Raw genomic sequence first — 14,695 nt, 5'->3', positions numbered from 1 at the left:
TGCTCTCCTCTATTTTCTGCTCTGCTCATCTAAACCAGATGCCCTAAACTCTTTGCATCATCTTATCTGTCACTTCTATCTCAACATTCATAATTCCCTTTCATTTCAAAGCCTTGGCCAATCCTGTCACTTCACAACCCATCCCCACACTCCATAAAAGAACTTACTTCTTTAGCCTTATTACTGGAAGCTCTCCCTCTACTGACACTACAAGTCACCAGAGGAAACCAAATCTGCAAAGAAAAGCCATGTAATTTCCAACCACTCCTTGGTGCCCCCAATAGGAGGTTACACAGAGTACTCCCTGAAACCAAAGCCTATTTGAGACCCACTACAGCCATTTGGGCTCCAACATCACTGCAGATGGTGACTGCAGCCACGAAATTAAAAGACGCTTACTCCTTGGAAGGAAAGTTATGACCAACCTAGATAACATATTCAAAAGCAGAGACATTACTTTGCCAACAAAGGTCCGTCTAGTCAAGGCTATGGTTTTTCCTGTGGTCATGTATGGATGTGAGAGTTGGACTGTGAAGAAGGCTGAGCACCAAAGAATTGATGCTTTTGAACTGTGATGTTGGAGAAGACTCTTGAGAGTCCCTTGGACTGCAAGGAGATCCAACCAGTCCATTCTGAAGGAGATCAGCCCTGGGATTTCTTTGGAAGGAATGATGCTAAAGCTGAAACTCCAGTACTTTGGCCACCTCGTGCGAAGAGCCGACTCATTGGAAAAGACTCTGATGCTGGGAGGGATTGGGGGCAGGAGGACAAGGGGACGACAGAGGATGAGATGGCTGGATGGCATCACTGACTCGATGGACGTGAGTCTGGGTGAACTCCGGGAGTTGGTGATGGACAGGGAGGCCTGGCGTGCTGTGATTCATGGGGTCACAAAGAGTCGGACACGACTGAATGACTGAACTGAACTGAACAGCCATTTGACTCATTGGAAAATACCCTGATGCTGGGAGGGAATGGGGGCAGGAGGAGAAGGGGACGACAGAGGATGAGATGGTTGGATGGTATCACCAACTCGATAGACATGAGTTTGAGTGAACTCCGGGAGTTGATGATGGACAGGGAGGCCTGGCGTGCTGCGATTCATGGGGTCACAAAGAGTCGGACACGACTGAGCAACTGAACTGAACTGACAGCCATTTGACTGATCAGAATCCATAAGGTGCATCTACAGAGAGACATGGTACACTGATATTAGAAGGCTGAGGTGTGTCTATATTCAATAGCATGAAAATATTTTTATGACCTACTGCTAAGTGAAAAAAATTGTAGAACATGTAGAATACCAGTATCTGCATGTACGGATATATACATACCATACATGTGGAAAACATGTTAAGAGAGAAATGACTACACTATGTATACATACAATAATCATACTCATAAAACTACCTGATTAGATTTTATATCAATATATACACATACACACACATTTGGAAGAATAGTCACCAAAATGCTAGAGATGAATCATGCCTACTAGGGGTAAAATTTGGTAATCATTTATATTTTCTTTTTCAAAGTTTTTGTCTTTTCTATGTAGGTATTAACTTGAGAATCAGAGAAGAAATGTTTTCCTTTCTATTTAGTACAGTATTTTGTTTTTATCACATTAAAGCAGCATATACATTTTCTTGCCTCATTCAGTGGGAATCTGTATGTGAGTAATTCAGATACCTAGAAGTATAAAATATTACATAGAAAATTCAAGTAATAATACCTATCCGTGAAGGATTTCCTTTTTAAGAGACCACATGTTTTTAATAATGAAGTGAAGTAAAATGCCTATCCTTTTTATTATAGAAAATCATTATTTCTACTTTCTGCAATACAGGCTGTAAAAACAGCAGCAAAACAATCAAACAAAAAACTTCATGACCTCCTAACTGCCCTCAGACTTTGACATCCTAAAAAAGTTGCAACGCTGAAACAATTAAAACACTGGAAATAATGGTCCAGCAACAGAAATGGTTACATAAGATAAAGTGCAGCCATACTGTGTGCAACACCATAGGGTAGCTCAAGTAGCTGAGTGAGATAAACAGCTCTGAAGACACACAGTTAAGTATAAAAACAAAATGCAGAACACCTACCTGTGTTTATGGTGTGTTTAAAAAGTTACATATTAAACACATATGCATACACTTCTTATACTATTTATGTTCTTAATGTATAAATAAAGACCTGAAAAGATATCCAGCAAACTGAGGAGACAGATGGGACTGAAGGGGAAAGAAAGAAGGCTGAAGAGGACTTAACACTTTATCTGCACTACTGGAATATTTTACAAGAATCCAGTATAACTGCTCACAACCATTCAAATATGCAGGCTACAGTTTTATTTTAGATTGATGTTAAGTTGTGGAGTAGATTTCTAACTATCAGTTAAAATTAAATATTTTCAGAATCCTTGAAAACAATGAGTTTTAAAACTTAAAATACCTTCTAAAATTAATAGATGTATCTATGGTTTTAAGCAAGTAATTTTCCCTCAGATAAATTCATAATGAATTCATTTGATATGTAATTGATCTGATTTATACGTTCTTTTGAGAAAACTGATCATTTATAAGGTTCTTGATCTAAAAACAATCTCACCAATAAGTACTCTCTTAGGAAATTTTTTAAAAGAGCATTACTAGATAGAAAGACACATAACATTCAATACAAGTTTACTTATAACAACAAAAAAAGAAAACAAATAGAAAAGTTAAAATTGCCAGGAAGCGGAAAAGTTTTGTTTTTTTTAAATAGAGTACTATGTAGCCATTAAAAGTCATGTTTATAAAACAAAAAATACTGAAGATAATGGGCTTCCCTGACAGTTCAGTTGGTAAAGAATTCGCCTGCAACACAGCAGATCTGGGTTCAATCCCTGGATTGGGGAGATCCCCTTGAGAAGGGAAAAGCTACCCACTCCAGTATCTGGCCTGGAGAATTCCATAGACTATAGTCCATGGAATCGCAAAGAGTCAGACATGACTGAGCGACATTCACTTCACTGAAGATAATGGTCTGAGCATACCCATTTGCTTCTCCCTCCTACTAACTGAAACAGCAGTCAAGACAATAACAAAAATGATTGGCGGAAACAAAAATACAAATTTAGACTGTGGGACAAGTGACCTGAGCTATTTAAAAAAAAAAAAGGAAGGGGGAACAGGGGAGACATTTTATATTAAAGGAAAACAGGACACTCACATGCAATGTGTGAGCCTTAAGTAAATCTTGGGAAAATGTATTCTGGAGACTACTGAGGGAATCCAAATATGAGGCATATACTAGATATTGTCTTGATATTACATTTCTTAGGTGTGATATGTGACTGTGGTTATGTAAGACAATCTCCCTCCTGGATAATACATGCTAAGTACTTGGGACTGAAGTGTCATGATGTCTTTAACTTATTTTAAAAATGGTCAGGAAACAGTGTATAAATAGAGAAGAACTTAACAACTGGTGTAAACAGCTACATTACGAGTACACAAGGGTCAATGCTTAATCTTACCATTTTTCTGTGGGTTTAAATGTTTTTTCCAAAAAGAACTTAGGGGATTAAAAAAAACAGTATCAGAGAAAACACACATACAGCAAAGAGAGAGAGAGAGGAGAGTACCATCTGCATTTCTGTAAGACCTAAAGAAGATGGGATAATATTAATGGATAAAACAGAGAAGGAAGCTATAATCCAGAATACAGGAGGAAACAGATTAGAGTGGATTTAGACTCAGAAAAGCATCTGCCTCCAATGCGGGAGACCCAGGTTCGATCCCTGGGTTGGGAAGATCCCCTGGAGAAGGAAATGGCACCCCACTCCAGTACTCTTTCCTGGAGAATTCCATGGATGGAGGAGCCCGGTAGCGAGCCTGATAGGCTACAGTCCACGGGGTCACAAAGAGTTGGACACAGCTGAGCGACTTCACTTTCACTTTTACTTTAGACATGAAAGCAGAGGTAAGAAATGGAGCCAAACACTGAAAGATTTTATCTACAGGTTTGTTTAGAAAACAGACTTACCATACATAACCCCACCCCTCTCCCATGCAGAACAGGCACTGAGACCTAGAAAGGAAGGAGACTTCTCTAAAAGTCAAGGAAAGGCTAGGCTTCTAGAGTGGGTACTCATACCTGGAAGTAACACTCTCCTTACTCTGAAACTGTTAGGCTCACCAGCCTAACAGCGAGCTTCTAATCTGTAAACCTTCAATTCTAAACCTGCCAAAGATATATCCTTCCCACTGTTACCACTAATGCTATTTCCACATGCAAAGACAGAAATCTTAATCAGTCTTTCCACTAAGAAAAGGGAAAGAGGTCTGTTAGGGCCAGACCTATCTTCAGAGCAGTGGAAGAAAGCCATGCTGATTAATTTATATAATCATCTACTCTTAAATATAAACTTTAAGCATTTTAAGAGAACACTACTTTCTAAGAGAAAAACCAACAGCATGAAAGGAAAAGACCAAGATAGTTTCTAAGGAATATAAATGATTCAAGAAAAAGAATTTTGAAATCTGATAACAGAGATCTAAATATTTCATCCATACCAGAAAAACAGGATTCAAGGAAAAAGAAAATGCTCTTAGAAATTGGAAATACGAAGGCTAAACTAAAATTTTCTTTTAAATGTAAAAAGAAGGGGTTAAAAGGGGGGAGGGGGCAAGGAAATATGTCACAACAGAATAAAAAGATAAAGACAGAAAATAAGTAAAAAGCTGAACAAAGTAAAGGTTCAATCCAGAAAGACCAATATCCAACTAAGGAGTCCAGAAACAGAGCACAGAGAAAAACAGAAGGAAAGAAATTTTTGTTAAGACTTTTTTAGTTTCATACACATGAACACTAAGTTTCACAGTAAGAGGGTCCAAAAAGTGTCCTGAACACAATGACATCTAGACAGCCTTCATGAAACTCCAGAAAAACTAAACAGGCACACCTAAAAGCCTGAAGGGAAGAAGTACCAGTTAGTACTGATTTTAAGACTTAAATCAGCCTTTTCTTTGGTCATGCTAATAATTTGAAAACAACGGTTCCTGCTTTCAAGTTTCCTAAGAAAAATCATTTTCAATATAGAATTTATATACAAATAATTATGAAAAAGGTACAGGGGAGGCAATTTTTAGGCCTACAAATATTCCAAATTTACAAGCAAGTTTTTAGAATATACTCCAGTAAAACAAAACTCCTATCACAGTGTTCTTTGACTATTTATATGTCTGCAGACTATATCCAATTAAAGGCAACAGGCGAAGAGGGCAGCAGAGGATGAGATGGTTGGATGGCATCACCAGGTCGATGGACATGAGTTTGAGAAGGCTCTGGGAGATGGTGAAGGACAGGCAGGCCTGGCGTGCTGCAGTCCATGGGGTCGCAAAGAGTGGGACACAATTTAGCAACTGAACAACAGCAACAAGACTATATCCACTGTACTCTAAGACCATCGTTCACTTCAGATACTTGGCACCTAACACAATGCCTGGCACCAAGTAGGTATTCAAGAAGGAAACACTGGCACAGATTATCCTCAGGAGTCTGGGAGACGAACACAGAATCCCATTCAGGAATGAATCTCCAAAACTAAGCTCTGCTATTTCAGGATCATGAGCTCAGGATTGAGTCCTCTTCTCTCAAACTCCGTGTATTTTTTAAAGCTCAGCTTAAGTCCCATACAGAAAGCCTTCTTTAACTACCCAGTCCCCAAAGATCTCTTTTCTGTTAACTCCCACAGAATTTATCACTTGATTATATACTGCTACGTTGTTTACTGTTTGATATGTCTAGGCACACTGTGTCTGACGGATGCGACTTTGACTCCCCCAGGGCAACTAGCACAGCATAACACAATAAACCTGATAACTGGCTGGCTGCTCAAAACTAGCAATGAAAGAATCTTATCACCGAGGTCAGGACTCAGACTGTCTTCTACAATGCAATTTCAGGCAATCAGAATATATCCTAAAATGATTCTCTGGACTGAAGATAAACCACTTGCAGTAATCAAGAATTAAAATTAATAACTATGTATTGCATACTCTAGTTGATGATTATAATTAAACTTCATCTTTCAACAAATATTTATTACATACCTACTATGTGATATGCATTATTTTTCATAACATATAGAACTATTTTAAAAAACCCTGACTAAACATTATTTAACATTTAAACCACTGGTTCTCTCTTTTTTAAACAGTACCCTTTCTTCACACACTAACTTACTCAGAATTCCCAGATTCAAACATCACAGAACTGTTCTGTGGCAACAGAAGTTGAGGGGAAGGCTCAGAGCCCCATCCCTCTTAGTCTGCTGCGGCTGCCTTCACAAGGTGCCAGACTAGGTAGCTCAAACAGAAATTTATTTCCCACAGTTCCAGAGGCTAAGGAAGTCCAAGATCAAGGTGCAGCCAATTCAGTTTCTGGTGAGAGCTCTCTGCTGGCCACCTTCTCACTGTGTCCTTTCAGCAGAAAGAGGGACACATTTATGTGTCCACTTCTGGTGTCTCTTCCTCTGATAAAGACACCAGGTTCACTGGATCAGAGCTCTACACTTATGACCACATTTAACCTTAATCACCTCCTTAAACGGAGAATGGAATGGCAATCCACTCCAGTATTCTTGCCTGGAGAATTCCATAGACAGAGGAGCCTGGCGGGCTATAGTCCATGGGGTTGCAAAAGAGTCAGACATGACTAAGCAACTAACACACCTCGTTAATAGCCCTGTTTCTAAGATAGTCACATGTGGGTTCAAAACGTCAACATACCAATTTGGGAGGGACAAAATTCAGTGCACATTCTGGTTCATCTCCTGAAACTTCTTGATCTAAACCCAGGAATATATAGATGAAAAGACTAAAAACCATCTAATTAGACAACTTAATTTTACATGAAAGAAAAGTGGGGTGTAAGGAGGTTAATCACTTGCCCTAAATCATGCCACCAGTTAGTCACAAAATTAAGACTAGAAGCTAGGTCCCTCATGTCCTCCATTCTACCAAACTCGCTCATAATACTCCACAATGGGTAGTAAAGTCATCAGGTACCCCGGTGACTGGAAATGTCAATGAGATGTACAAGACGTCACCAGTCCTGCCAATAGCCATTTGGCTATATGAACTCCAAACTCAGATAGCCAATGTCTACTCAACATGTATGGGTGGGTGTCTAACACACATCATGTCTAAAACCGAACTCCTGATTTCCTTTTCCAACACCTTCTTTGGCAGATCGTTCCAGGCACTCAGGCCAAAATACTACAGTTTATCCATGACTGTTTACCTTTCCTCACATCTTTTAGTCAATCCCTCAGCACCTACTATTAGCTATTTTCCAAACATCCAAATTTCTATAATAAAATATTGGTGGAACAAATATTCAGAATCTTGCTTACCGCTTTTTACCACATCTACTGTCACCATGACGGTCCAGCCCCCAATATATCTCTCTCAGATTACAGGAACCATTTAACCAGTCTCCCTACTTCTATCATTGCCCCCCTAGAACCTACTCAACATTGTAGCTGTTAAAGCCTATATGAGATCACGTCACATCCCAAATAAAATAACTTTCCAGCAGCTTCCCAACTCCTGCTGAGTAAAACCCAAGGGTTTAATAATCTTCTTGTGATTAGATAATTTCCTCTCTAAAGTTCTCTCTAAACATACTCTCACTTTCATTCCACACCTGCCACACCATCCTCCTTTCTGTTTCTTAAGCATCTTTGCCTCCCTCACCCTCCTTCACATGCCATTTTTATTAGCAATGCTTTCCCTGACCACCCTAATTAAAATAGGAAATTCCTTCATCCCATTCCTCTTCATTGCTTTATTTTTCTCTACAGAGCTTACCACCAACTGACATATTACTTACTATCGATATACCCCTAGTTCCATACAGATTTTGTCAGCTGTGTCCCAGTACTAGAGGAGTATTTAAATGCTCAATAAATATTTGTTGAATAAATGAGTGAATTATGAATGAATAAAGTCATTAAAACTAACTGGGCTTCAAAATCTCAAAACCACCTGGTGGTCCAGTGGTTAAGACTTTGTGCTCCCAAGTCAGGGGGCACACGTATGCTCCCTGGTCACAAAATTACGATTCTACATGGTGCAGCCAAAAAAAAAAGGCTCATCCTGTCTGGCATCAGAGCTAGAAAGTTATAAAAAAAAAAAAATAAGGTTTTTCCTTTTTAATAGAACAGTACAGTGAATTCAAGTCAAAACATCCGGGATTAATGTAGATTCTAAGGCCAAAAAACAACAAAGGGAATGAGACACAAAGAGCCCTTGAATCATTTAGAGACTTACGACTGCAATTTCCAGCCACGTAATCCTTTCCAGCTGAAAATGCCCAAAGACTTAGAAAGAGACAGAATGATGGCACTTCTCTTACACTAAAACAAAATTAACCACAGGCCTATCTACTTACATTTATGTACAGAAATGCACAGTAATAAGGTGATAAGCTTCACACAAAACTTTGTCAGGGCAAAAGGGACTACTGAAACGGGATGTCACTTTCATGTATACATTTGTGTTGTCTGTAAGACAAGAGAGCATTCATGTTTTTTTTTAAGACAAAATGAAACTTTTCAACCTACTTTCTCAAAGGTAACCACTGATTAACAGTTTATTGCGTATTACAGATTTTCTTCCTACATAACCAGACAGATATAAGTTTTAAAAAATAAGTGGTAGGAATTCTGTTTCCAGGAAAGTGGAATAGACACATACTTTACTCCTAAGTATAACTAAAAACCCCATCAGTGCATAGAAAATAAACATAAGAAAGTCCTAAAAGGTGGAGAAAAGTAGACTCCAGGACTCAGTGAACCATGCGGTTGTGCGCTCCCTGGATTTTTTTTAATTTCATATAATCCAAACATAAAGCTGAACAAATTAGTAACCCAGAAACAGCAATGGGTACAGACAAAAAAAAGAAAAAGCTCCAATGAGCTGCTCTTTCTAGCTGAGGATCAGAAAAGGGACAGCCTAGCAACACAGAAAACTTTTAGACAATAATTGCTCTACTCCAGCCAAACACCACAGAAACACTGTGGCCACATCCACACTAGCAAAGACCTAGGCCTCTCCCCTCACCAGGCTGTAATGAGGTACCCCCGATCCCATCCAATGGGTTAGTGTCAGAAAAGGCCACGTAGAGAGCCAAGACCTTCATATCAGCCAAGCAATAACAGACCACAAATAACAACCCACCCCAACCCTGAAGCATCAGTGGAGACCGCATAGGGAGCAATAACTGGGCACTCCTTTCCCTCCTAGCCAGAGAAACATCAGTAGAGGCCTAGTGAGGAGCCAGAACTCACAGTGACTCAGCAATTGCAGGGAGCATCCCTCAGGTATCAATGGAAACCAAACGCGGAACCTGAACTTACTTCTACCCTTAAGTGGCAGTGAGGAGGTGGCACGTGTTCCCCTTTGGAAGCCAGCCAAAACAAAAGTAAGATCCACAATCTCATAATACTCAATATGTCCAAGTTTCAATCAAAAATCACTCATTGTACCAAAAACCAGAAAGACCTCAAGCTGAATGAAAAAGGTAATAGATGCCAACACCAAGATGGAAAATATTTTAATTATCTGACAAAGATTTTAAAGCAGCAGTCATAAAAATGCTTTGAACAAGCAAGTATGACCCAACTCGAAACAAATGAAAAATAAACTCTCAGCAAAAGAAAAAGAACAAAAAGTTTTAGAACTAAAATACAGAATAACCTATTAAATAAGCTGCTGCTGCTACTGCTACGTCACTTCAGTCGTGTCCGACTCTGTGCGACCCCACAGACGGCAGCCCACCAGGCTCCCCCTCCCTGGGATTCTCCAGGCAAGAACACTGGAGTAGTTGCCATTTCCTTCTCCAATGCATGAAAGTGAAAAGTGAAAGTGAAGTCGCTCAGTTGTGTCTGACTCTTTGCGACCCCATGGACTGCAGCCTACCAGGCTCCTCCATCCATGGGATTTTCCAGGCAAGAGTACTGGAGTGGGGTGCCATTGCCTTCTCTGATTAAACAAGCTAAATGAACTAATACTATATGTTCTTATTTTCACTTACTAACTAATGAAAATCTGTCTCTATATACACATGTATAGCATTCTAAAGTAGCTGCAGTGTTTGAATTAACTATCACTTAACTAATCCTCAATTAAAGAACATATGTATTGTTTATAATTTTATACCATTACAAACCATGCATATTTGTGGAATTATCTATGTCATAATTATTTCTCATATTTAGCCAATGACATCATTTCACTAAAAATTAGACTCTTACGTGAAAGGGCATTCGGTTCAAATTTTCATACACTCTGCCAAATAACCTTTTAGAAAAGTCGTACCAATTACATTCCCACCAATAGTGTATGAGTGTACCATACCTGTCAACAGTTATTGTCTCAATTTTTCCCCCGTTTTCTAATCTGACAAGTGAAAATAAAACATTGATGTTTTTACATTCACTTCTTTATTACCAGTAAACATATTTTCATGTGCTTAAAAGCCAAAAGTAGTCTATCTTTTGAAAATTACCAATTCAGGTCATTTGTGAATTCACATTATTTATCTTACTAATGTAATACAGCCCTTGGTATTTCACAAACACAAGCTATGTGACATACATGGTGCAAATATATTTCAACCACTCTATTGTTTAACATTGTTGATGCTTTTTTCACAGAAGTTTCTAATTACATTGCATTTAATACAAGTAAAAAGACATCCAACCTAAATACTCAGTCCCAACTAATTTTAGAGCCAATCAATCAAACACTCATACAAACCACTCTCACTACTGGTTAAGAGTATAGAATTAGCCTTTCTGTTCTAATTACAGGAAAGAAAAGGATGCTGGCACCCACTATACAATCAATTAACAATGATCTTCTCCACACACATAGTTTCCCCATGTGGTAGACTGGACTTTTTACCTCATTTTTTAAAATATAATATTCCATTTCCCCTCTGGCATTTCACTGCTACTCTAAATCCCAACCTATTTGGCAGGTGACTTGACAACCTACCTTGTAGCCCTTTTAGGTACGAGAGGATTGACCCTTCCCTCTTGGTGTTCATTGTTAACAGGCACCTATCTCAAAACCACCAAAATTCTGAAAACTAGCAGACTGCCAATAGACAATTCATTATTATCACTATCCAGGGATTTCTGCTATTATGCTCTGCCCCTCTTAAAAATTACTAAGCTACCCTGGGTATCATAATTTGGACTGCCAGTCAACTCACTTGAGCTACTGCTCAGCTGGGAAAGAACACAAAACAAATGCAATGTATTATTCTCTTGTTTTTCTAGGCATCCATTCTCTCTACTTCTTTTCCTCTCACCAGTTATCCAGAGATTCTGGCCCTGATTTATGACAAGTAGTAGTAACAATTTCATAAAAAATAAGCACAATCACCAGAACTATGATTCTAAAAGTCACATACACAAAATCATAATGGAACAAAAATAGTTTTAAAGGATACCTTTTAATAATGTGAAGGGAAAATAATCCAGAATACATGCTGTGCTATGCTTAGTCGTTCAGTTGTGTCCGGCTTTTTGTGACCCCTTGGACTGTAGCTTGCCAGGCTCCTCCGTCCATGGGGTTTCTCCAGGCAAGAATAATGGAGTGGGTTGCCATGCCCTCCTCCAGGGGATCCTCCCAACCGAGGGATTGAACCCAGGTCTCCCACACTGCAGGTGGATTCTTTGCCAGCTAAGCAACCAGGGAAGCCCAAGAATACTGGAGTGGGTAGCCTATCCCTTCTCCAGGAAATCTTCCTGACCCAGGAATCGAACCGGGGTCTCCTGCATTGCAGGTGGATTCTTTATAAGCTGCACTACCAGGGAAGCCAAAAATATTATGTGACATCAATAACCACAACTATACAGCATTACTGCTTAGGGCTAAACACATTACTTAAATTTGTCATTTTATTCAGTCTAACATTTTCAAGTCACAAGTAATTTTTCTTGTAAGTAATTTTATTCATGTTCTAAGATACTTCCATGCTAAAACAGAATTTTTTCATTAAAAAGATCAATAGCCCACAAATAACTATGTGCCCATTATACATGTACTTAGTAAAGACCACACCCTTAGCTGAAGAAATATAGCACAAGTTCAACTTTAATTCCTCAGCAATCTATAAACTATATTCCATTGGAGTCTATTTTATCAAAGTATTACCATCCTGGATCAGAAAAAAATAGCTAGGAAGGACATTATTAGTTTAACTCAATGGTTCTCAACAAGGGGCAATTTGGCTCCTCAGAAAACATCTAGCAGTGCATGCAGACATTTTTGGTTGTCACACTGGGGAAAGGAGAAGGGCACAGCCTACTGATATCTAAGCTAGGGATGCTGTTAAACATCTTACAAAGCACAGGACAGCCCCCCCATAAGAAAGAATTATCTGGTCCATAAGGTCTATAAGGATGAGGCTGAGAAATCTGGAAGAACTGATGAAATATGAATATGAACAACAGTGTATCAATGTTAATTTTCCTGATTTTGACCTGTTTCATGTAGCCACATGTAGTCATAAAAGAATGACTTTGTTCCTAGGAAGTACATATCAAAGTATTTAGGAGTAAAGGAACATGTCTTAACTTATCCACAAATGGTTCAGAAAAAGGTAACTGTATATATGTAGACAGAAAGACTGAATGATAAAGCAGTGAGCCAAAATGCTAACAATTGATGAATCTGAGTAGAAAGTATACAGAAATTTTTATTATTCTTACAATTTGAAATTACATCAAAATAAAAGGGTAAACAAGTATTACCACACCTATAAATTTCTTTTTAACTGGAATACTTTGCACAATTTCCCAGTAAATATGTGCAATATAGCAAATCACCTTTTATTCTCCTCTCAAAATAAATTACACTATCTTGAATGAATACTTGTAAATCTGACCCAGATAACTCAAGTAAGCATAAGCTGGGAAGTAAAATTTCTAAAATGTAAACTGCATAGAAAAAGCTAGAAACACTTAGGTGTCTACCAAGGACATGACATTCTCTAGTACTTGTCACAGTAAATGCATGACTTAACTTCCCTATATTATATATTTCATGCTCTCAATGCACATTGAAAACTGCGACCATTCACAATCATAGAAGACCTGAACACAATCAAGGGGAAAACATGTATAAGAAATAATACAAAAATATTTTTATGACTCAGATTTTCAGAAGTTTGACATTAGTTCCAAATTCTCGAAATTTACCATTCCTGTTTCTAGCCACTTGTTACAAACAGTACCCAACAGATAAACAGTAACAGCTTTGTAGATTTTAACAGTTAATTTCTGGAAAGCAATAATCTAAAATTTTAAAATCAGGAAAAAAATTAGAGCACTTACAGATGTCTGAGACATACTTGACTGTTGTGTGACACTTCCTGTGGGGGACGTAGGTGGTCTTCCACTGGACAAGCTTGCCTAAAATAATAAGATCTTTATGTCTATAAGAAGTCTGAAGTTTAAAACTTTCTTGTACCTGGATACCACAAAAATCACAATAAAAGTCAAAACATCTATTTTACAGTCATTTTACAGTCAACATGGATTAAGTTTTGATCAAAAAAATTAAGAAAAAGAGAAAACACTGCACGGTGAAATCAGAAGACCCAAAGGCTCAACTTAGTTTAAGAGCTGCACCCATTGTCAGCTTTACTCTATAGATCTCATCTTTGAAGTGAAATTACCAATCCAATGTTATGAAAAATAAATTGGAGCTATATCAAATGCCACTGGGTTTCAGTTTCCTAACTATCATGAACAAGATGTTATTTTAAATTACACTAATGAGCCTTTCCGGCGGTGACGACCTCCTCACGAGAGCATGCCTCTCGCAAAGGATCTTCTTCATCCCTCTCCAGAAGAGGAGAAGAGGAAACACAAGAAGAAGCGCCTGGTGCAGAGCCCCAATTCCTATTTCATGGATGTAAAATGCCCAGGATGCTATCAAATCACCACCGTCTTTAGCCATGCACAAACAGTAGTCTTGTGTGTTGGCTGCTCTACTGTCCTCTGCCAGCCTACAGGAGGAAAAGCGAGGCTTACAGAAGGACGCTCTTTCAGAAGCAGCACTAAAAGTACCCTGTATCAAGATGAATGGGAAACCATCCCAATAAACACGTTTTGGATAAAAATAAATAAATAAATAAATAAATTACACTAATGAGAAGAAGTAATAGCTGGGATGTGTTTAACAGAAATAAACCTTTTTCAGGTTCAGTCAACTTGAGATCCTACTCTGGTTACTAGATTTAAATCTCACATTAGAGTTTTATTTAAATAAACAATGCAATAATAACGAAGATCTGTTTAAAAACAAACATTTAATCATAAAATCTTCCTGATAGCAATAAGAATCATATGACTGGATTTTAGAAAAGTATACATACACATTCATTTCTGGAGGGGTGCATAAACAGTGGCCGCCTCTGAAGAGTAGAAAATACCAGTGGGTGTGGAAAAGGAACACCTCTATACCTCTTATGAACGATTTTATACTGTTTTTTTTTTTAATGAGTATAAATTACTTATGTAATTTTAAAAAACCTTTTTTGGTTAAAATGTAAATAAGATTTATGTAACCTTAACTATTCACTGTCATCCCTAGAATTTTATACACACAAGACTGGTACAGCA

At 38.2% G+C, this 14,695-nt stretch overlaps 2 protein-coding genes across 7 annotated transcripts in view; one reads left to right on the top strand and one right to left on the bottom strand.

The window, feature by feature from the left end:
• PHC3 (polyhomeotic homolog 3) overlaps nucleotides 1-14,695 on the bottom strand; it is an 84,280-nt gene that overhangs the window by 62,335 nt on the left and 7,250 nt on the right. For all 6 annotated transcript variants that reach the window (XR_011464737.1, XR_011464738.1, XM_070373412.1 and 3 more), the window contains exon 4: nucleotides 13,403-13,480. Coding sequence is in view for 4 of the 6 variants with exons in the window: in XM_070373412.1 (XP_070229513.1) it covers nucleotides 13,403-13,480 (78 nt within the window). In the remaining 2 variants the exon portion in view is untranslated. The remainder of the gene's footprint in view (nucleotides 1-13,402; nucleotides 13,481-14,695) is intronic.
• Nucleotides 13,837-14,219, top strand: LOC106700663 (small ribosomal subunit protein eS27-like). Its single transcript, XM_014476993.2, has one exon. It carries the CDS (start codon nucleotides 13,884-13,886, stop codon nucleotides 14,202-14,204), a length of 321 nt encoding a protein of 106 aa, XP_014332479.1. The 5' UTR covers nucleotides 13,837-13,883; the 3' UTR covers nucleotides 14,205-14,219.

This window comes from Bos mutus, chromosome 1 (genome assembly GCF_027580195.1).
Source record: "Bos mutus isolate GX-2022 chromosome 1, NWIPB_WYAK_1.1, whole genome shotgun sequence".
In the NCBI taxonomy this organism is placed as follows: Eukaryota; Metazoa; Chordata; class Mammalia; order Artiodactyla; family Bovidae; genus Bos; species Bos mutus.
The sequence above is the reverse complement of the archived record's forward strand: the minus strand, read 5'-3'. Positions and strand labels throughout refer to the sequence as shown.